General features: G+C 50.6%; 1 protein-coding gene and 1 pseudogene across 2 annotated transcripts; one reads left to right on the top strand and one right to left on the bottom strand.

Annotated features, from left to right (window-relative positions):
• Positions 1–298: 298 nt before the first annotated feature.
• Positions 299–18462, bottom strand: Tbc1d13 (TBC1 domain family member 13). 2 transcript variants are annotated; one of them, XM_029474229.1, is made up of 13 exons: positions 18309–18461; positions 17341–17414; positions 16664–16807; positions 15531–15571; positions 15062–15123; positions 14865–14964; positions 12244–12326; positions 10378–10537; positions 5709–5919; positions 5079–5242; positions 3505–3665; positions 3295–3352; positions 299–2590 (listed from the first exon to the last, which is right to left on the bottom strand). In XM_029474229.1, the coding sequence occupies exons 6-13, from the start codon at positions 14934–14936 to the stop codon at positions 2525–2527; spliced, it is 975 nt and encodes a 324-aa protein (XP_029330089.1). In that variant the 5' UTR covers positions 14937–14964; positions 15062–15123; positions 15531–15571; positions 16664–16807; positions 17341–17414; positions 18309–18461; the 3' UTR covers positions 299–2524. The 2 variants fall into 2 exon arrangements, with proteins under 2 accessions (XP_029330089.1, XP_021011883.1); XM_021156224.2 differs by lacking the exon at positions 16664–16807 and having other exon boundaries at positions 18309–18462.
• On the top strand, positions 8606–8835 carry LOC110289289 (annotated as a pseudogene).
• Positions 18463–20376: the final 1914 nt, after the last annotated feature.

Raw genomic sequence — 20376 nt, 5'->3', positions numbered from 1 at the left:
GGCCAGCCTGGTCTACAAAGTGAGCTCCAGGACAGCCAGGGCTATAAAGAGAAACCCTGTCTCGAAAAACCAAAAAAAAAAAAAAAAAAAAAAGATTAATAATAATGTGTGACAGGCACAACACCTCCTTCCTAAGGCCATCTCTGGCTAGCCACAGCTGAACTGCAAGTCTCTTGGCAAGCATTTCCTGGTCTGTCTTAGAACACTATAAGGGACTTTGACTCTGTCCTTGCTCCAATTGTTTTCTCTCCTCCAAAGTCTCAAGTCCAGACACCACAGCACCAACACGCATGGTAAAGAGCACACAGTTTATTAAGGACAACTCATCAACAACCCTGGCCTGCTGAGCTCCTGGGAGCTGCTCCCAAATGAGCTGCAGGTGTGCAGGCTCGGGTTCCCCCTTAAGAATCAAGGGCAGATCCTTCCCTCAGGCAGCACCCATCTGCGGAGCCACCCTACCCAAGACAAAGTCTCCATGTCCTTGGCCTTCATCTCAAGGACCAAGTGGTGGGCACAGGATGCAGGTCTCCCACAGAAACAAATCAGATGCAGTGATTCCAGTAGCATGGTCCCAGGAAAGGGGGCAAGGGGTGGGGTAGGGGAGGCAGGCAAGAAGGAATGCATCCGCGTCCAGGGCAGCATTTGCTGCGTCCCAGTCAACAAAGGGATCATTGCTGGGCTGAGCTACCAGCTACCAAGTCCTAGGTCTGGGGACGTCAAGATGGCGGGAGTGTATATGGCCTCCTTTATACTCGGCTCTAGGGTAAAGCTGGCAGCCCTCTCAGGCAGGAACGGGGAGAGGATGTCAGGGTTAACCTTGGGAAGTAAGACAATCCATATCTCCAACTCCTTTAGCATCCTGGCCACTCCTCCCCACCCACAGTCCCAGGTCACTTGCCAGTCTGCAATAAATAGCTAGCCTGTGTTCAAATAAATAGTAAAATACCTCCCAGGTGTTGTGTATTGAGAGAGAAGGTAGTAAAAAGGCAGGTAGAGTCCCAGCAGCGCTCAACCCAACCTGGCTAAAGCAATGGCCTGGGAAGGAGGCAGCCCTGCCCACTGCTCTCACGAAGGCTTCAGGTGCCAGCTGCTGGAGCCTCGCTCCTGCTGGCCAGTCTCTGGAGAAGGTAAGAGCCCTTGCTGCCAACCTGCCTTCAGGACTCAAGCCACCTGACCTCCAGAAGAAACATGGTCAGAAAGTCTACAGGGTTCAGGGAACCCAGCCCCAAAGCCAGAAGATAGATCAAGCACATGACCAGAAGGCCAGCACCTCCACAGCCTTCCCCCTGCCTCCCCGCCTCCCTGCTCCGCCTCCCATGGGTGCAGATGGCACAGGTAGCCCTCTGGTACTGTGAGGCTCTAGGCCTTCCAGTTTAGCCACCCTGGACCCAGAGAAGCTTTCTTTGGTCCCTTGCCCTTGATGAGACCTGCACACACCAGGTGGGAACATGGCCATCAAGGAGATGACAGCTCTCCTGAAATGGCAACTCCCAGGCACACAGCAGCCAGGGTGTCTTACTCTCCAACTGAAGGCTCTCCCCATCCCTCCTTTCTCCATTCTTGAGTAGAAAATGGGCGAGAGGCTCAAAGCATCACAGGCTGCCATTGTCAGCAGCACTTGGCTTCCTGGAGCAGGTACTGGGGATTCCTGCTCTAACAAGAGGACCTGGAGGCCTCAGGCTGGGGATGGGAACAGGATGCCAATAAAGTTGGCCTCTAGGGCTCTCACTAAGCTACACTCCTGAATGCTGGCCCCAGGGAGCAGAGGGGAGGAGAGAGGGAAGAGAGCCAGGGTAAAGAGGACAAACAGAAGAAAGACAGCAGGAGCCACACACGCCTCTGGCAAAGGAAGAAAGGGACAGGCAGAGGTAGACACAGAGGGGAAGCAGGGCCTTAGAGGGTTCCCACACACCCTCACCCCACTGCCAGGGCATGTGTGAACACACATGAATACACATACACACACACAAGCAGAGACCCGGGAGACAGCCCTACCGGCCACAAGCAAACACACCTGACAGAGACAAATGGTGGCCCTAGAACTGGCAGTCACTCAGCTCTTCTGAGGTGCTTCCCCAGGCAGCCTGAGCACCAACACTCAGAAGTTGTTTCTGGCCCATTAGCTAATTGCCTCCCCTGACCAGGACTCAGGGAAGATGAAAGCACAGGGGTGAGGAGCTACTGGGCAGAGGCATGGCAAGACCCTGTCAGCCTCCTAGGCCCCAAATGGCCCCAGCCCCAGGAAGCCAGTTCAGGAGCTCTGGCCCTGCTGAGCAGTCTGGGTGGAGGGTCCCAGGGCTGAGGTGCAGGGAGTGTGGCAGGGCTGAGCACTGGGAAGGAGTGCATCGCGGTGTGCTCCAGGAGCACCCTGGACCATGGGAACCAGGCTGGGAAGACCTGGAGCTGGCCGGGACTGCAGCTTCCCTTCAGGCTGGCTTTCCCACAGGCTCCTTTGTGTCCCCAAAACAAGGGTGCGGAGCGAGCACAGTGGCTGCTCTTCCAATGCTGGGCCCCTGCTACCATGTTACTTCGAGTCTTGGAGTTCCTTGGCTTTCTGTAGGATCTGGCAGACGTCTGTGATGGGGTAATCCTGGAAAGCGAAAGCCAGGTCATGCTCCTGGAGCAGCATCCACTTTGCTCCACTTGCCACACCCACCACCTTCCCAGAGACCCGTTACCATAGAATGGCACCAGGGGCAGGGACCATGGTGTACCAGACACCCAGAGCAGCCTGCCCCAAACACTGCAAGTCACTAAGGTTCTGCGTCCCAAGGTCCAAAGGGTTTCACAGCCTGTATTAGAACCATGGTACCCAAAGGCCTTAGCCCCCACGTCTGACACAGAAGCTGGGGCCACACCTATTAACAGCATGGTGCTAGCTCAGGCAACATAGCCCTTAGTTCTCTAGTCACTTCAGGAGGCCCAAGGAGGGATATTGTGATTATGCCCGCCTTACAGACCTAGCTAGTGAGGTTATTGCAAACCAACCCTAGGCCAGGTGTTGGAGAAGCACCAAGGCCTAGAGACAAAGTCACTTGGCTCAAGTCACATGAGAAGCAGAGCAGAACAGATATGGATGCCAGGCTGACTGTCAGACCCGACACACACCTCTCTGGCCTGAGACAAATCAATAACTCCCATATACTACACTCAAGGTCTGTGAGGACCAGGACTCAACTCAGGCCCAAACCGGATGCGTTCCAGGGGTCTGGACCCTGAATGTGCAGTATGTGGTCCTGTTTCTGGCCCCAGCCTGCCAGTGTCTGAGACTGGCCTCGTGCCACCAACCAGTACCTGTAGAAGTCGCATGTTGACAGTGAAGTCCCCCTCCAGCAACTGCTCCCGGATCAGTCTGCAGGGAAACAAGGAGCCACAGTGCTGGGCCCTGGGTGCGCACAGGTTCGGGTGTACTCTAGCTGTGGAGGGTGGCCCCTGCTCACCACTCAGGACTGGGTACTCCTCCACCTCCACCCCCCAGCTTCTCTTAAGGATGGCCCCACTCACATGAGCATAGCACAGCAGACCAGGAGGAGGAAATCGAATCGGTTGCCATCAGCAAAGAGGGAGTCCCAGATACGGATGACATCAGGCAGCAAGAACTCCTGGGACAGCAGCAATGTCAGCCATCGGAAGGCAAAGAACTGAGGCTTGATACTCTGCTCTTGCTGGGGGACAGAGGGGTGTGTCAGGGAGCGCACGTCAGCTGTTTAAACAAGACACAGCCTGGGAGCAAGCCCGGTTCAGGGCCCTCAAAGGGGCCGTACAGAGCCTGGGTCCACTAACACGGCAATTCCAGCCAATGTTGTTATTTCTTCAAGGCACACTAAAACTCCTGAATTTCACACTAGGCTTTCGATTTGGAGATGATGTCAACTCATGCATCTCCTCCCCCTTGGCTCTGTGGACCAGCATGAAGGCCAGTACCAGGCACTGTACCTGTGCTCAGCTCACATAACCACAGAACAACCCTATAGAGGAGGGATCCGCAAGAGAGCAGTACCCTGTGTGCCACACAGGGTGGTAACAAAGTATACACCACACAGTAAAAAAACAGAACTCTTAAAAAAAAAAAATTCAACCAAAAAAAGCCGGGCGTTAGTGGTGCACGCCTTTAATCCCAGCAGAGGCAGGCGGATTTCTGAGTTTGAGACCAGCCTGGTCTACAGAGTGAGTGCCAGGACAGCCAGGGCTACACAGAGAAACCCTGTCTCAAAAAAAAAAAAAAACAAAAAACAAAAAAAACCCCAGAATTCTGTGTTTGCTTAAAAAATGTAAGCTGCCGGGCAGTGGTCGCACATGCCTTTAATCCCAGCACTTGGGAGGCAGAGGCAGCCAAAGCTATGCAGAGAAACCCTGTCTCGAAAAACAAACAAACAAACAAATGCAAGCTTCAGCTGGCAGGTGGCAGCACACCCCTTCAGTCTCAGCACTTGGAAAGCAGAGGCCACCAGATCTCTGAATGTGCTGGGCGTGGCCTTCAGCACCTTCACCTGCTCGGCCATCTTGCTGGCAACACTCTTTTCTTCCTTTTTGTTTTTTTTTTTCATGGCAGGGTTTCTCTGTGGATCGCTGGCTGTCCTGGAACTCAGAGATCCACCTGCTCCTGCCTCTCAAGGCTGGATTTGTTTTTTTTTTTTTTTGGTTTTTCGAGACAGGGTTTCTCTGTATAGCCCTGGCTGTCCTGGAACTCACTTTGTAGACCAGGTTGGCCTCAAACTCAGAAATCCGCCTGCCTCTGCCTCCCAAGTGCTGGGATCAAAGGCGTGCGCCACCACGCCCGGCTTGGATTTGTTTTTTGAGACAAGGTCTCATTACATACTCCTGGCTTACAAGGCTGAAAGCATGCACCATCACGTTCAGCCTGTAAGTACCATTCTTAACTTCACACTCCCAGCCTATTTAATGTCTTCTACGCTCAGCTGCCAGGCCTCCCAGGCCTGTCTCAGCACATGGGTCAGTGCTCCCTGGAGCTGGGCCAGCCCAACATTGCTCAACTACAGCCACTTCCAGCCCCCACATTCAAGGCAGAACTACTGTGTCCCTGGCCTGTGCGTCCTGCCCATGAGTCAGGTCCTCACCAGCTTCAGGTAGAGCTCTACATCCTTATCCTTCAAGGTGGAGTACACCTTTTCCATCTTGTAGGTGATACCGCACTGGGAGTCATCCAGGCTCTTGATGAAGTTGTCCCGGATCTCAGCCATGAGGTTGGTGAAGCAGAAAAAGGTATCTGCTTCAGCGTGCTCTGGGACAGACATTGGGGTATGAGTGGACAAAGGAACGTGAGGTGTTCTGGAGTCCTGCCTCACCTCTCACCCAGAAGACATTTGCCCCACTTATGAGTGTCACCAAACTGCCCCTGGCTCCTGTCCACCCCTAACGCCTTCGGCACTTTGGGCTCACCTAGGCACAGGGTCCACTCAGCAGCCTACATGCGCTGTGGTAATGAACCCCCCCTCTCAGTGCATCATGACCATCTACTCTACCACAAGTCAAAGGCGTCAACAGATCCTTAAGAAGCAGAACTCAGAAAAGCAGAGCTGGAAAGGGTTTCAGATGCAATCCCGCCAGCCTCTGTTCTGACATGAGCAGAGATGTATAAGAGCGGATGAGGCTTCAGAGCCCCATACAGCCTATCGGTCAATCCAGCCCCATTTCCTTTCTCTAGGAAGCCAGCAAGGGGAGATTGAGGTAGCTAAGAGCTTGTCTACCTTTCCACTCGCTGTTAGGGTCAGTGGCAAAAGTATAGTAGAGGGGGCCCACGATCTCATTCATGCCCTGCACATAAGCGATGCCAGGGTTGAGCTTGGCATAGATGAACAGGATGCGCTCCACCACCTCCCAGTGGGCTTCGCAGCCATTGGGTAGCACCTCATACTCGTTCAGGGCTGAAGGCGTACTGTTCTTGTGCGGGGAGCTCATCTGGAGAGAAGGGAGAGCCTGTTAGCAGGACAAATGTTTCCAGTAAGCCCAGCTTGACAGTATCCTAGCTTATGGGCAAGAAAGGGCAGGAGGAACATGTCCGGCCCAAGGAACAGGCAGGCCAATGAAGCAGGAGGAGATTTCCAGTTACACTAGGCTAAAAGCAGAGGTTACAACAGACATGATAGAACACAGCTCCTTCTGTCCCAGTACTTGAGAGGCAAAGGCAAGCAGAACTCTGAGAGTCTGAGGCCAGCCAAGGCTATCTTAAAACCAAACCAAACTAAACCAACCAAACAGAGGTTATACCAGGTGGTGATGGTGCCCATCGTTAATCCCAGCACTCAGGAGGCAGAGTCAGGTGGATCTCTGAGTTTGAGACCTGCCTGGTCTACAGAGAGAGTTCCAGGACAGCCAGAGGTTGCATAGAAAAACCATCTTGAAAAACAAAAGCAAAATAAACAGAGGTGGAGAAAGGAAGAGAAAGAATTTCCTGTAGTGAGAAATCCTACGCTAGACTGGTGGTTACACACAGGGGTAACCTATACATATGCATGTATATATCTAGCATATCTAGCTATATACATAAAATGTATGGTTTTCTGTCTTTTGTGTTTTTTTTTTTTTTAAACTTCAGTTGTGGGGCTGGAGAGATGGCTCAGCAGTTAAGAGCACTGACTGCTCTTCCGAAGGTCTTGAGTTCAAATTCCAGAAACCACATGGTGGCTCACAACCACCGGTAATGAGATCTGATGCCCTCTTTTGGTGCATCTCAAGTCAGCTACAGTGTACCCATGTATAATAATAAGTCTTTGGGCTGGAGGAAGCAGGGACTGAGCAAGCGGAGTTGACCGGAGCGAGCAGAAGTCCTAAAAATTCAATTCCCAACAACCACATGAAGGCTCACATCCATCTGTACAGCTCAGTGTACTCATATACATAAAATAAATAAATCTTAAAAAAATAAAAACAAACTTCAGTTGGAAACAAACTTCAGTTGTAATGAGAAGAAAGACTTGGCTGTATGTAGTGGTGCAGACCCGTAAATCTCAGCACTGGGAGGCAGAAGCAGGAGTCTCAGGAGTTCAAAACCAGCCTCAGCTATATATGAGAGTTCTAGGCCAACCTGGACTACACAAAAACCAGCTGAAAACGAGAGAAGGGTCTGAAACCTCAGCTGCTCTGTAGAATCTCAGAAAACTCGGGGGATTCTGATGCCTCAGCTGTCCCTGGCCTGTGCCAGCAGTGGCTACAGAGCTGGGGGACTGCAGGGGACACCCCCGCAGAGACTGTGAGTCTTAGAACACAGTACAGGGAGTCCGAGCTACCTCAACATTCACAGCACACATATAAGACAGAAACACACGCGCCTCAGGAGCAGACCGCACTCTTCCAACAGTCCTACACACTTCTCAAAGCCATCTTCTTTTTCTTCTCTTTTCTTTTCTTCTTTAAACAGAGTTGGGTATAGCCCAAGCTGGACTTCAAACTCGTCATACAGCTGAGGGTGACCCTGAGCTGATCCTCCTGCCTCACATTACAGGCTTAGAGCCATGACACTACCTTTGAATATTTCAAGAGGAGAAAACTGAGGCTCACATAGACCTGAGCCTGGACTGGCTAGCTCAGAGCCTTTGGCCAAGCCACTAGAGCAGGATGTCTCCCAGGAAGGCCCAGTGCTCCCAGCTTTCCAAGAACCTACTTTCCATGACCTCGTTTCCTCCTGCAGTTCCACAGAAATGATCATATCCAGATTACAGAGAGGAAAAAGAACAGAGTCACACAGAAGGCTGACTTAAGCCACCCTACCACAGGTCTAGAGTCCCAGGGATGAAGCTTGGGTGGATCCTGGACTGAGACCAGTTCCAAAGGTAAAACGGGAAGAGCCTGACCCTCATATTCAAAGCTACAGCAAAAGAATCAATAGAGCTGGGCCTTTATCCAGCATCCACGCAAGACGGATGCACAAGTGAGCCACGGTTCCTTCACCAAGCCAGCGCTCTGCACAACTCCAGTGGATCTCAACCCTGCAGCAGGTGCATGGGACCAGGAGAGACGGCACCTGCTCTGACTGCACCCATCAACACCCTGAGTAGTTAGCAACTCAGAGAGATCTGTGCAGTCCTTCATTCCCTGCTGGGGAGGCTTCAGAGCAGGGCCTTCCCAAAGAAGAAAGCCAGTGACATGTGGGAACAAGTCACTGCTACAGGTCCCAGAGCAATGGGTCTATGTAGAAATAAGGTCATACACCTCATTTTGGGGAGTGGAGATGGGGTGCATACCATCTGCCACAAGTGGCAGGGTCTGCTAGATCTTGGAGCTCAACAACGCTCAGGAAGGGTACCCAGCACAGCCCCCTTCTGTGCCATGTCCTGCTCTAACCCAGCCTCTGGCATGCCTGCACAAAGGCCTGCAGCTGCCTTTGTGACATCCTTGCCAGGCATGAGGACACCTGAACCAAAAGCTGCTGCCTGCTCACAACACTCATCGGGCCCACCAGCCACCTGGACAAAGGCCTGTCTGACCCTCCCTCCCACTGCCAACTCTTCTGGAACCTTCCAGCACCTTCCCTCATGTCTCAGTGCTTCTAGCCATAGGGGCCCTCTTTTTTTTTTTGCCATGATACAAATGATAAATTAAGCTTTTGTTGTGAGATGTTGAGCTGAGTGATATGGTGGTGAAGGAGATGCCAGTGGCTATGTCCCTATAGGCAGTCCCAGCCTGGCTCCTCCTGCTGTGTGAGGATGGGCTTTGTCATGAGTTGTGCTATGGTGGCCAGGGCGCTGTTTGGTACCTCCCCCTGTCTCAGGATTGAAGACAGGAGTTGGAAGCTGTCAGGGGACACTGGAGAAACCCTGATGCGGTAATGGCACCTTTGGCACATTCACGGCCATCAGAATGGGCACAGGACGTTAATCAGGGCAGTGCAGGCCTGCTATATCTCTACTTCCCATCCAGATCCCTTGTACAATAATAAAGAGATTTTGGTTTTGGTTGTTTGGTTTTTTTGTTTTTTGTTTTTTTTGGTTTTGGTTTTTCCGAGACAGGGTTTCTCTGTGTAGCCCTGGCTGTCCTGGAACTCACTTTGTAGACCAGGCTATCCTGGAACTCAGAAATCCACCTGCCTCTGTCTCCCAAGTGCTAGGATCAAAGGCGTGCACCACCACACCCGGCAAAGTTTTGTTTTTTGAGACGAGGTTTCTCTGGCTGTCCTAGAACTCATTCTGTAGATTAGGCTGGTATGAAATTCAGAGATCTGCTTGCCTCTGCCCTCCAAATGTTGGGACTAAATGCATGGTTTACCACAGCCCAGCATTTTATTTGTTTATTTTTGGGTTAAAGTTTTTTCTTCTCAAAAAAAAAAAAAAAAGGTGACAAATTATATTTACACAGTAAATAAGTTTCAACAGTCAACGCAAATCCCAAGCCACCAGCCCTGGGACTAAGAAGCAGTGAGTGACTTCCTCCAGGGTGTCCAGGAGGGGCATGGTTGGCACGTGTGCAGCATGGTGGGTAACGGGATGGCCTGTTGGAAGAGGAGGAGGCCCAGTGGTCACTGGGGGCTCAGTCAGAGGGCTTTTGTCTCTGCAGCAGAATCACTAGCCCAGCCCCACTCTGGAACATTTGGCACTCTCTCATATCTGAGGACTTGGCACATGCTTTCCATAATACTTAGGCAGCTCTTCTGCTCTGTCCTTCACCTCCTGTTGTCTAGATCTGCTGCAGCCTCTGAGGCCCACACCTGGATGGACGGCTAGCTGTTCCACCGCTGCTCGCACCACACTGGGACATCCCTCAGAACTGTCTCCACTCTACCTCTAACAGAAGCGCCTGAGATGAGGACAGCGCCTGGCCTGTAGTTCACATGCCCGGCTGGAACTACAACAAAAGGCCTGACAGCAACCTTCAGAAAGCACCCAGTGCCCTGTGGCCAGTGCACCAAAGGAGACAGGAACGGACAGCCTGTAAGGAAAAGCCCCATGGGCTGGAGAAATGGATGGCTCAGTGGTTAAGAGCACTGGTTGCTTTTCCAGAGGTCCTGAGTTCAATTCCCAGCAAGGACAAGGTAGCTTACAACTATGTAAAATAAAATCTGATGCCCTCTTCTGGCATGCAGGCAAACAAGCAGATAGAATACTCACAAATAAATAAATCTTAAAGGGGGGGGGGGAGAAGACCCCAGGGAGCTGGAAAGATGGCTCAGCATGAAAGAGCACTTGTTCTTGTAGAGGACCAGAGTTCGATTCCCAGCACAGCACTCACAACCATCCATGACTCCAGTTCCAGGAGATCTGATGCCTTTTTTTTTGACCTCTACAGGCACTAGACATGCACATGCACACATGCACACACACACACACACACACACACACACACACACACACAGAGGCAAACATTCAAACAGAATAAATAAATCTTTAAAAAGAAAACTGTCTCAGATCCCCAACTGGCTCTTACATTTGTGACCCCACTTCGATTCCTGGCCACTGTCTGAGACTTCAGTGTCGTCTGCTCCACCCGCTTACGAAGGGTCTCAAACTCATTTTGCGGGTCCAGGATGAGCAGGCAGGGGTACTCAGTGGCTCTTTGGAAGAAAGATATATCTGGGCACAGCCTCCTATTGGAATGGAAAAAATGCTATCAGTCAGGGTGGAGGTTCCAGCCAGGCAGCCTCAGGCATCCTCAGAAATGGTTGATCTACTTATTTTACAGTGCTGAGGACTAACCTAGGTCCACACTAGACAAGTGCTCTACCACTAAGCTACCCCTTCAACCCTTTGCTTGTTTGTAATTGTAACATCACAGCTGGGTATGGTGGCTCACACATGTAATCAAGTACTTGGGAGGTCTAAGGCAGGGGGATTGCCCTGAGTTCAAGGCCAGCTTCAGCTACAAAGTGAGATCCAAACCACACAGTGTGAGACTTTGTCTCAAAAAACTAAAATAATAATAGTTTTCCCAAGAGACCCGGTTTTTAAAAAGGCAGTAGAAATGGCATCTGCACGATTACTTCATATGTGTCTATGAAAAGGAACACGTGTAAATATTTTAAGTGTTTCTATGGCACACAGCCAAATTCTCACAGACCACAGACACTTCTTGACAAAAGCATTTGTGTGGAGCTGAGGATGCCACTTGGTGGCAGAGCACTCGCCTGGCATGTGTGGATCTAAGGGTCAAGTCCTGAGTTCAATCCCCAACAAGAGAATCATATATTTCCATGCATGTCTCTAGATGTATGCAATGTATAAGGCCTGCCTGTGATAATTTATCACAGAATGCCCTCCGCTGGCACGGAGAGATGCATGGAACATTAGGAGGGTGGCTTGGATCTGGAGTGTGACAGGGCAGGCATGCACGTGTACTCCTCAAAGCTCCTAGGCCCAGCACACTGTTTCCTGGCCCTTGGGAAACCTTGACCACCTACTGCCATCACCAATGAACAGAACCTGAGCCCCTAATCCCTCCACAAAACTACTACAGGATGGGACTCTTGACCTAAACCTGGCCCACATCATATTATGTATGGGCAGGGCTACTCCAACGCCAGTCTGAGCAGAAAGGCAGCAGAGCCTGGTGACCGCCCCTCTGGCATCCGGAGGTTATCTGGAAGGATCTGGACAGAGAAGTGGCACTCAGGAAACTAAAGGAGAGGATTCCTGGACGGTACCCCAAGCCTCAGGGCACTCCTGCATCAGTTCCTTAGGCTAGAAAGCTCTTCCCATTCTCCTCACGACTGGCATCTCTTGCTCAGTCACCTCCTCTAAACTGAGGCCCCTATTCTCTCAGAGCACCAGCTTTTCATCCCCACAGCACTGGGAACCTGTGCAAATCCCATAGGTGTTGCCAGGTTGACTATCTGACTCCTCACATAAGCCTCCAGCCTTCCTCACATGGGTGCAATTGGCCTGTGCCACGCAGGCAGAATTGGGCCTGAGAGAGATTCCATGAAAGGCTGCTGAGTCTGCTCTGCATGACTTTCCTGTCTAAACAAGGAGTGTGTGCCAGAGAGGACTCAGGCAGGCAGCTCAGTGAGGAGAGGGACTGGCTCCCAGGGCCCTTCTTCAAAGGCTGCTGTCCTGTGTAATAAGCAGCATAACATTTCTATATTGCACACACCGCTAACCTGAGCTATGTCACTTCTACTTCCAGATAAATCATATATGAGAGCCTGGGTCACCTGCACAAAGTCAAATAGTTGAGGGGAGGCTACAACTAAACCAGACAAATAGGTTCCAGCACATTGTGGCACAAACCCCACAAAGCCTTCCCCCAGTCCCCACAGCAGGCCCCCAGCAGCAGAAGCCCCTGGGAGCCTCTTACCGGACATCTTTGTCAATCTGGAGTAGCACCTCATTGTCCTTAAAATATGTGTTCCACCTGCTGTCAGGGTTTGGGTTCAGGGGCTGTGAAGAGAGGGAGAAGCAGATGCCGTGTCCAAGAACCAGGCAGGGCCTCAGACCAAATGCCGTTAGCCCTGGCTTTGATCTAGAGACAAGCTCAGTCCACCCAGAGGACACAGCAAGCACGGGCTTCCCAATGCTTCCCAGGTACCGTGGCGACACTTCCATACTGCACAGTCAGCCACAAGCCTTGCAGCCTGCTCTGAGCACATGCTGGGTGGCAGACAGTGCACTTGGCAGTGCCCCAGCTACAAGTTTGTCTGTGGCAATCCCTCACTGAGCACTGTTGAAAGGTTGACTGAGGCCGGGTGGTGGTGGCGCACACCTTTAATCCCAGCACTTGGGAGGCAGAGGCAGGCAGATATCCGATTTCGAGGCCAGCCTGGTCTACAAAGTGAGTTCCAGGACAGCCAGGGCTATACAGAGAAACCCTGTCCTGAAAAAACAAACAAACAAACAAACAAACAAACAAACAAGAGAGAGAGAGAGAGAGAGATAGAAAGAAAGAAAGAAAGAAAGAAAGAAAGAAAGAAAGAAAGAAAGAAAGAAAGAAAGAAAGAAAGGTAGGTAGGTAAGTAGGTTTGTTGACTGAATGAATGAACACCATCTCATTTTCTACCCAAGCTTTGAGTAGTCAACTCCAACTTCGGAGGATTGGCTCTGAGGCCAGCCCAGCTCCACTTCTTGTCCTATAAAGTCTACAGACATGGGTCTCCATGTCTGCCCAGCTCTTTCTTCAACTATACAATCCTAGGACCACAAACGAGAACTGTATAGCTCCTGAGGAACGATTGCTTGCCACCCTGGAGAGCCTGTCCTTAGACTCCAAGGTCATAAAAAGGTAAACAAACATTTAGCCAGAGGGAAAGCCAGGACCTATTCAAGGGAACAAAGCAGGAAGGCTGCAAGTTTGAAAGCCTGAGCTACATAGCAAGATCCTGTCTCAAAACAAACAAACAAACAAACAAACAAACAAACAAACCCATTTCCAGCCTGCAAGATGGCTTAGTGGTTAAAGAAGCCAACTGCACAAGCATAAAGACCTAAGTTCAGTCCCCAAGACCCATGGGGGAAGACAGGACCTGACTCAAAGTTGTCCTCTCACCTCTATGCATGCACCATGACATGTGCCCACCCTGGCATCCATACACATACTAACAATTAATTTTTTAAAAAATGTTTCAAGTTCAGTGTCACTCTTGACTATAAACTGAGTCCCAGAGCCAGGTGATAGTGTCAGACACCATTAACATTAACCCCAGTACTTAGGGAGACAGAGGCAGGTGGTTCTCTGTGGCAACATCTCTGAGGCCAGTCTGATCTATAGAGCAAGTTGCAAGACAGCTAGGGCTATACAGAGAAACCCCACTCAAAAAACAAACAAACAAAACAAAACAAAACAAACAAAAGAAGACAAAAATACTCCAAGTCTCAGGCCAGCACAAAAATACACAAGAGTCTGTCTTAAAAAGACGAGAGAGATTAATGAGTCTTTAAAAGCATATACTACTTATGTAGTCAGTCAGTCAGTTAGGTTTTTTGAGACAGAGTTTCTGTGTAGCCCAGGCTGTCCTGGAACTCACTCTAGATCGCTTGCCTCTGTCTCCTGAGTGGAAGAATTAAGGTCGTGCACCACCACATATAGTGTGGCGCATGTACTACGACTCTTTTTTTTTTTTTTTGGTTTTGGTTTTTCAAGACAGGGTTTCTCTATAGCCCTGGCTGACCTGGAACCCACTTTGTAGACCAGGCTGACCTCGAACTCAGAAATCCGCTGCCTCTGCCTCCCAAGTGCTGGGATTAAAGACGTGCACCACCACGCCCGGCTATGTACTACCACTCTTAACAAAGGACCTCAGAACCCAGCACCACCCGGTAGCTCACAACCATCTGTAACTCTAGTTCCAGGGGATATGATACCGTCTCCTGATCAAGCATGCATGTAGTGCACATATACACATGTAAGCAAAATGCTCATATACATAAAACAAATGAAGCTAGAAATAATTTTTAAAATTAGCCTTTTATTTAAAAAAACCAAAACCAAAAACGAGCCAAGTGGTGGTTGGTGATGCACAACTTAAATCTCAGAGCTTAGGAGGCAGAGGTCTGAGGGCAAATTCCAGGACAGCTTTACACACAGAACCCTGTCTCATAAAAACCAAGAGATAGACAGACACAGACACAGACACAGACACACAGACACACACACACACTCTTACTCACTCTTGGACTAGTCAGGTTTCCAGAGACCATGCCCTAGGAGCTCCTGGTGCAGAGCAACTCCCACAGCACTCTTAGGACTATAGTCATTGCCTATGTTATGAACTAGGCCTGAGCTCCTGTGGTTCCCTTGTGCCTAGTGCAAGCAGGGAGACACCACTGTTTCCAAGCGGGGGCAAGCCGGTGCAGAAGGGGGGAGGACGCACACAGGAATGCAGGCCAGGCTGCACCTGTCCTCCAGCAAGGGGTCCTGGTTGATTCAAGCCTCTGCCCCCACCTATGCTCAGCTCAGCCCATGCTTACATGAACCCTACTCACATGGTCCTCAAAGGTCACATCCTCCCTGAATACACCCATGTTGGCCTTGGCGATGCCAGGCTGGATAATCATCTCTCTCAGGAACTGCGAATAGAGCCCCCTGCAGGAGAGAAGTGCAGAGAAAAGATGCTTGGTGGTCCCACCGAGAGGCACTCACGGGAGGCTCCGTGTGAGGCTGTCCTGACCGTAGGTCTCACCTCTGCTTGGCCAGGATGGAGGTCCACGAGGCTCTCTCCAGAGGGAGGTAGTTCAGGAGGATCTGCACAGAGAACGGCACAGCTCTGGCGACATGCCTGTCCCCATCCTGGACAGTGGCCTCCCTCCTCCTAGCCCAACTCAGCCCTGTCCTCTGCTTTCCTCAGACTGTTCTACATGAAAAGAGAACTTGGTACCGACGGGCTGGTAACCCGGAACAGAGGCTGCCACCACCTCAGCTCTGAGGGTGGCTTCCCTGGTACCAACGAGTGGAAATCTTTACTGGCATAATGAAGTAGTCCATCCCCAAAGGAGTCCTGGAGGGGAAGCCAAGAGAACACAAAACCCCACAACTTTCAGAAAGACTTCCTCAGACAAGCCAGGAAAATAGCAAAGAGGAGAGGCCAGGAGGAGGTCCATGCAAGATCCAACGGAGTCAGAACCAAGAAGCCCCGCCCGAGGCACACCCACCTTCCAGCAGAGGCACCGCAGTCCGCCCTCACAGGGGATGCCTGTGGACACAGCAGGCAAAGGTCACCCCAAGCCAGAGTTCCAGAACCCCCCAGACCTCTATGCCTTGGAGCCAGCTGGCAGGGAGTGGAGTGGGCAGGAAACACTTTAGGAACCATTCTCTACCAAAGAAATGTCTAAGCAAGCTGGGCATGGTGGTATACGCCTTTGATCCCAGCACTTGGGAGNCAGAGGCAGGCGGATTTCTGAGTTTGAGGCCAGCCTGGTCTACAAAGTGAGTTCTAGGACAGCCAGGGCTATACAGAGAAACCCTGTCTCAAAAAACAAAAAAAAAAAAAAAAAAAAAAGAAAATGTCTAAGCAGATGCTAACTCTTCCCGCCCAGAACTGCGTCTGTACTCTGAGCCTCCCCATCTTTGATATTCCTCTTCAAAGGGCCCTTACCAACCAACCACTCTTTTCAAAGTCAGGCTCTTCTTTTAGGGGAGGGACAGAGTCTCATATGGCCTAAGCTGGTCTCCAAGTTACTGTGGAACTGAGACAGAACTTCTGATCCTCCTGCCTCAGCCTCCTCAGTGGCAGGATTGCAAGTGGGTTTTGCCATCGTGTCTAGTATATAGGGTGCTGAGTGGAAAGTGGGACGCTAGGCAAACGCTCTATAAACTGAACTATATGCCCAGCCACAGGCTCCTTTCATTTTATTTTTTGAGACAGGGTCTCACTATGTAGCCCTGCCTGAGCTAGAACTCACTATGTAGACCACCAGGCTGGCCTTGAACTCACAAAGATTCACCTGCCTTTACCTCTTGTTCTGGGATTAAAGGTGTGAATCACTATGCTGGGCAGGCATTAGTGTCGCTGCTTATAAACAATGGCTCTCTGGTTTCTCCATAGTACCCACAGAAGCTGGAATTACATAAAGGCCTGAGTATGACTTTAAGTTCTCAGGCAGGCAAAAGCTTATCTATTTGTTGATGCCCCTGTGTCTGTGTCCTGTGCTAGACATAAGCAATGGCTCTGTGGCTTCTCCACATTGGTCCTGTTGAGAGCTCTGTGCCAGACAACCACCATTTCACTTAATTCCCAGTTTAGCTCCAGTAAGGATGGAAGATTAGCTGCATCGTCCTCACTTACAGATAAAGACACGGATCTGTAGACAGAGCAACCAGGATTAAGACAGGTGTGATGTGCAGTCCAAGCTCTGCACAATCAGCACAGGCAGCTTCCCCTCTGGGGCCTCCACACCACTCCAGAATGGGAAGGCCAACTTCTGCAATGCTGTCAGGAGTTCATAAGAATGGCTCTGAGGGTGGCTTCCCTGACACCTGACCAAGGGGGCAATTACCGCCAGCCCCCCCCCAATCTGCATGACACAGGCGACTTAAATTCTTTCTTTGCAAAGTTACTAGGCAGATAGGAGCTCTACAAACATCTTGGGATGTTTTTACAGACAATCCAGCTATCTCTGTGCTAAAACATTAACCCTGGGGAAGGGCAAAGTCAAATGTGGTGGAAGTTCAATTCCTTAAAATTGGTGCGCTACGGCTTGAGTTTTAACACTAACCAAAGGTCACTCTCAGCTGGGATCCAAAGCCAAGAAGAGAATCTGGGAACCACCCTGCAACTTCCTTAACTCAAGAAACGAGCTGAGAAACGATGAGAGGCCTTCCCTAGGCTCAAAGGGTTACCACCGGTGCAGTCTTCAGGCCACTTCAAGGGATTTGGGGGATCATTTCCTGCCCCTAGCTGAGGCCCAGCTCTCTGCAGGCAGGCAGGTTTCCAGGGAAACCCTGAGTAAAAGTGCATCTTACCACTAAAACTGAGTTCTCGAAGCTTTTCCAACACAATGGAGGGCTCCTTCAGGACATCCTGGAAATCTGCAATCCTTCAAGGGCAGAAAAGGAAACGCCAAGGTAACAGGCTTAATGACTACTCTTGCAGCCAGCCCAAAGATCCTTAACTCCCAACGGTCTCCAACTACCAGCTTAGGGAAGTGGGCAATACAAGTTTCTTCCTCTAAGATCTGCCATGCCAACGAAAAGCTATGAGAGGTATTCTAATCCAAAGGGTTTGAAGTGAGAACTTAACATTAAGCACCGTCCACTGTTAGCGAGCTGGCATTTCCTGGGCACTTGCTGCGGCCAAGCCCAACACACAGCACACCACTACCCGAATTCCACAACCAAGCTTCCTGCAACCAGGAGTAATTGGATCCACAGACAACGGACTTGTACAATCTCCCCACGGCTCCCGAAGGTCTTGGCTGGGTAAGGGGGAGGGGGCACAGACTTCTCGGGCCTGCCCTCAGGCAAAGACAAAAGATTAAAAATTAGTCCTGGAGTGACCAGAATTTAGCGGGCGCCGCAAGATGTGCCTGGGGTGGGGGTAGGAGGTGGATTTAAGAGGCCAGATTGGAGAACCTGGGTCCTCTGGTGTTTCTCATGAGCATGGAGCACAGGGACAGGGGTATTTGGGGGCGGGGGGAAGGTGCGGATCCTAGAGCGAGGAAGCGGGGAGGGTAATAGGGGGCTGGACAAGAGAGACACTAGGGAAAGAGGTCCCGAGTGAGAGAGAAAGAAAGGTGACACTGAGGTAAGAAAAGCATCTCTGCTTCTCGCCTCTGCCACACAGGCAATGAGACCGTAAGGTGGACTCTGGGGGCTCGCCGCCGGGGGAGGGGGCTGTTCTTGGCCGCACATGCGCTGAGCAGCTCTCTCTGTGCGAAGGCCCGGCCTGGACGGAGCGGTCTGGGTGCAGTCTTGACCTCAGGTCTCCTTACCGGCTCTTGTGCAGACTCGACATGGTGTTGACTTCCGGACTCCCCAGCTGCTTCTGCAGCCTCAGCTGCCGCCACCGCCACCGCCCCCCTCCCTCCGGGGACACGGGGCGCTGGGCAAAAGCCTCCGGCAGGAAGCAGGACTTGGAGCGTGCGCGTTCCGCGGGGGCGGGGCCGCGCTGGGTCCGCCCAGGGGTCACGTGACGCGGGGCTTCTTTAAGGCTAGGCGACCGGTCCCTTGAGCGTCAGGACGGCGGGACTGTCAGTGATCCCGCTGGCTCTGAGTCTCCCGCCCTCAGTTTCTGTCTACTGAATACACTTGTCAATCTCTTTCACTCCCTATCATTAACTGCGGTGCAGTTGTTTGGTTGATTGAACTAGCTGTTTGAACTAGACTCAGTCTCCGGTGTGGTCTCGTTCAATGTCGAGTCCTTCTTTATGGAAATGACCCTGTTGCTCAGTAAATACCTCTCGGAGGAGCCTGAGGAATAAATACAGCTCAAGGTTTCCTTGACTTTGGAAGTTCATAAACTGTAGAATTTTCGCAAGCCTGGCGGTGGTAGCTCACGCCTTTAATCCCAGTACTCGGGAGCTAGAGGCAGGAGGATCTTTGAACTCGAGGCCAGACTGACCTACAGAGTTCTAGGACAGGAAGAGTGACACAGAAACTCTGTCTTGAAATTCCTCCCCTCCCCCGCACTCCCATCCCCAAGTAGAATTTCTGTAATTGCACAATTTCAAAGCAATAGAAAATGAAAAACAGGAGCTGAGGGGGTAACTCAGTTGGTAAACTCAGTTGTGAGTGTGAACTTAAAAGAGCAACCATGAAAATCATTGGCTAGCATGCACGAAAACAGGTTTCAGGTTCAGCACTCCTTGTAGCTGGATTTGGGGAAACATGCCAGTAATCCCAGCATTTGAGAGGTGGAAGCAGGAAGATCAGAAGTTGAAGGTTCAAGAAGTTCACTCTGCTAGAAGTGAATTTGCTGTTGATGCTCCAGAGAATAAAGCACTCTTGTGAGCACGAGCTCTGGCTTTTGCATCCACAGGATTCATGAAAGAGCTGCCAAGAGGGGCGGGAATGTGCAAGGTTTAGACAGCAAACTGACTCACTGGACTACCTTCAGTGAATACAGGGGAGAGCCATCAAGGAAAGCAAATGACCTTTAGGTCAGGGCCCCCTATACACACGTTATTGCTACACATATTTGCACACACATGCACACAATTTCTTTAGTAAATTATGTGTATGGGTGCTTTGCCTGCATGTATGTCGGTGCACCACTTACCTGCCTGGAGGTCAGAAGAGTGTAGGATTCCTGTGGACCTGGAGTTGTAGATAGTTGTGAGCTGGGAAATGAACTAGACCCTCAGAAAGAGTAACTAGAGCTCTTAAATTCTGAACTATTTCTTCAGTATCCCTCCCCCCCACACACACACAATGTTTTTTTAATTTGAAAAAGAGAGCTGGGGGCTGGAGAGATGGCTCAGTGGTTAAGAGCACTGACTGCTCTTCCAAAGGTCCTGAATTCAATTCCCAGCAACCACATGGTGACTCACAACCATCTGTAATGAGATCTGATGCCTTCTTCTGGTCTATCTGAAGACAGCTACAGTGTACTCATATACATAAAATAACTAATTAAATCTTAAAAAAAAAAAAAGCCCGGCATGGTGGCACAGGCCTTTAATCCCAGCACTCGGGAGGAAGAGGCAGGCAGATTTCTGAGTTCGAGGCCAGCCTGGTCTACAAAGTGAGTTCCAGGACAGCCAGGGCTACACAGAGAAACCCTGTCTTGGAAAACCAAAGAGAGAGAGAGAGAGAGAGAGAGAGAGAGAGAGAGAGAGAGAGAGAACTGGTTGTTATGTTGCATGCCTTCAATCCCAGCACTCAAGAGGCAGAAGCAAGTGGATTTCTGTGAGTTCAAGGCCAGCCTGGTCTACAGATCGATTTTCAGGCTACCCAATGAGCTCCAGAATAGCCAGAGCATAAAGAAACCCTGCCTCAAAATAAATAAATAAATAAATAAATAAATAAATAAATAAATAAAATTAGATAAACACTTAAATT

This window comes from Mus caroli, chromosome 2 (assembly GCF_900094665.2).
Source record: "Mus caroli chromosome 2, CAROLI_EIJ_v1.1, whole genome shotgun sequence".
NCBI classification, from domain to species: Eukaryota; Metazoa; Chordata; class Mammalia; order Rodentia; family Muridae; genus Mus; species Mus caroli.
This window is presented reverse-complemented; position numbering and strand designations above follow the sequence as displayed.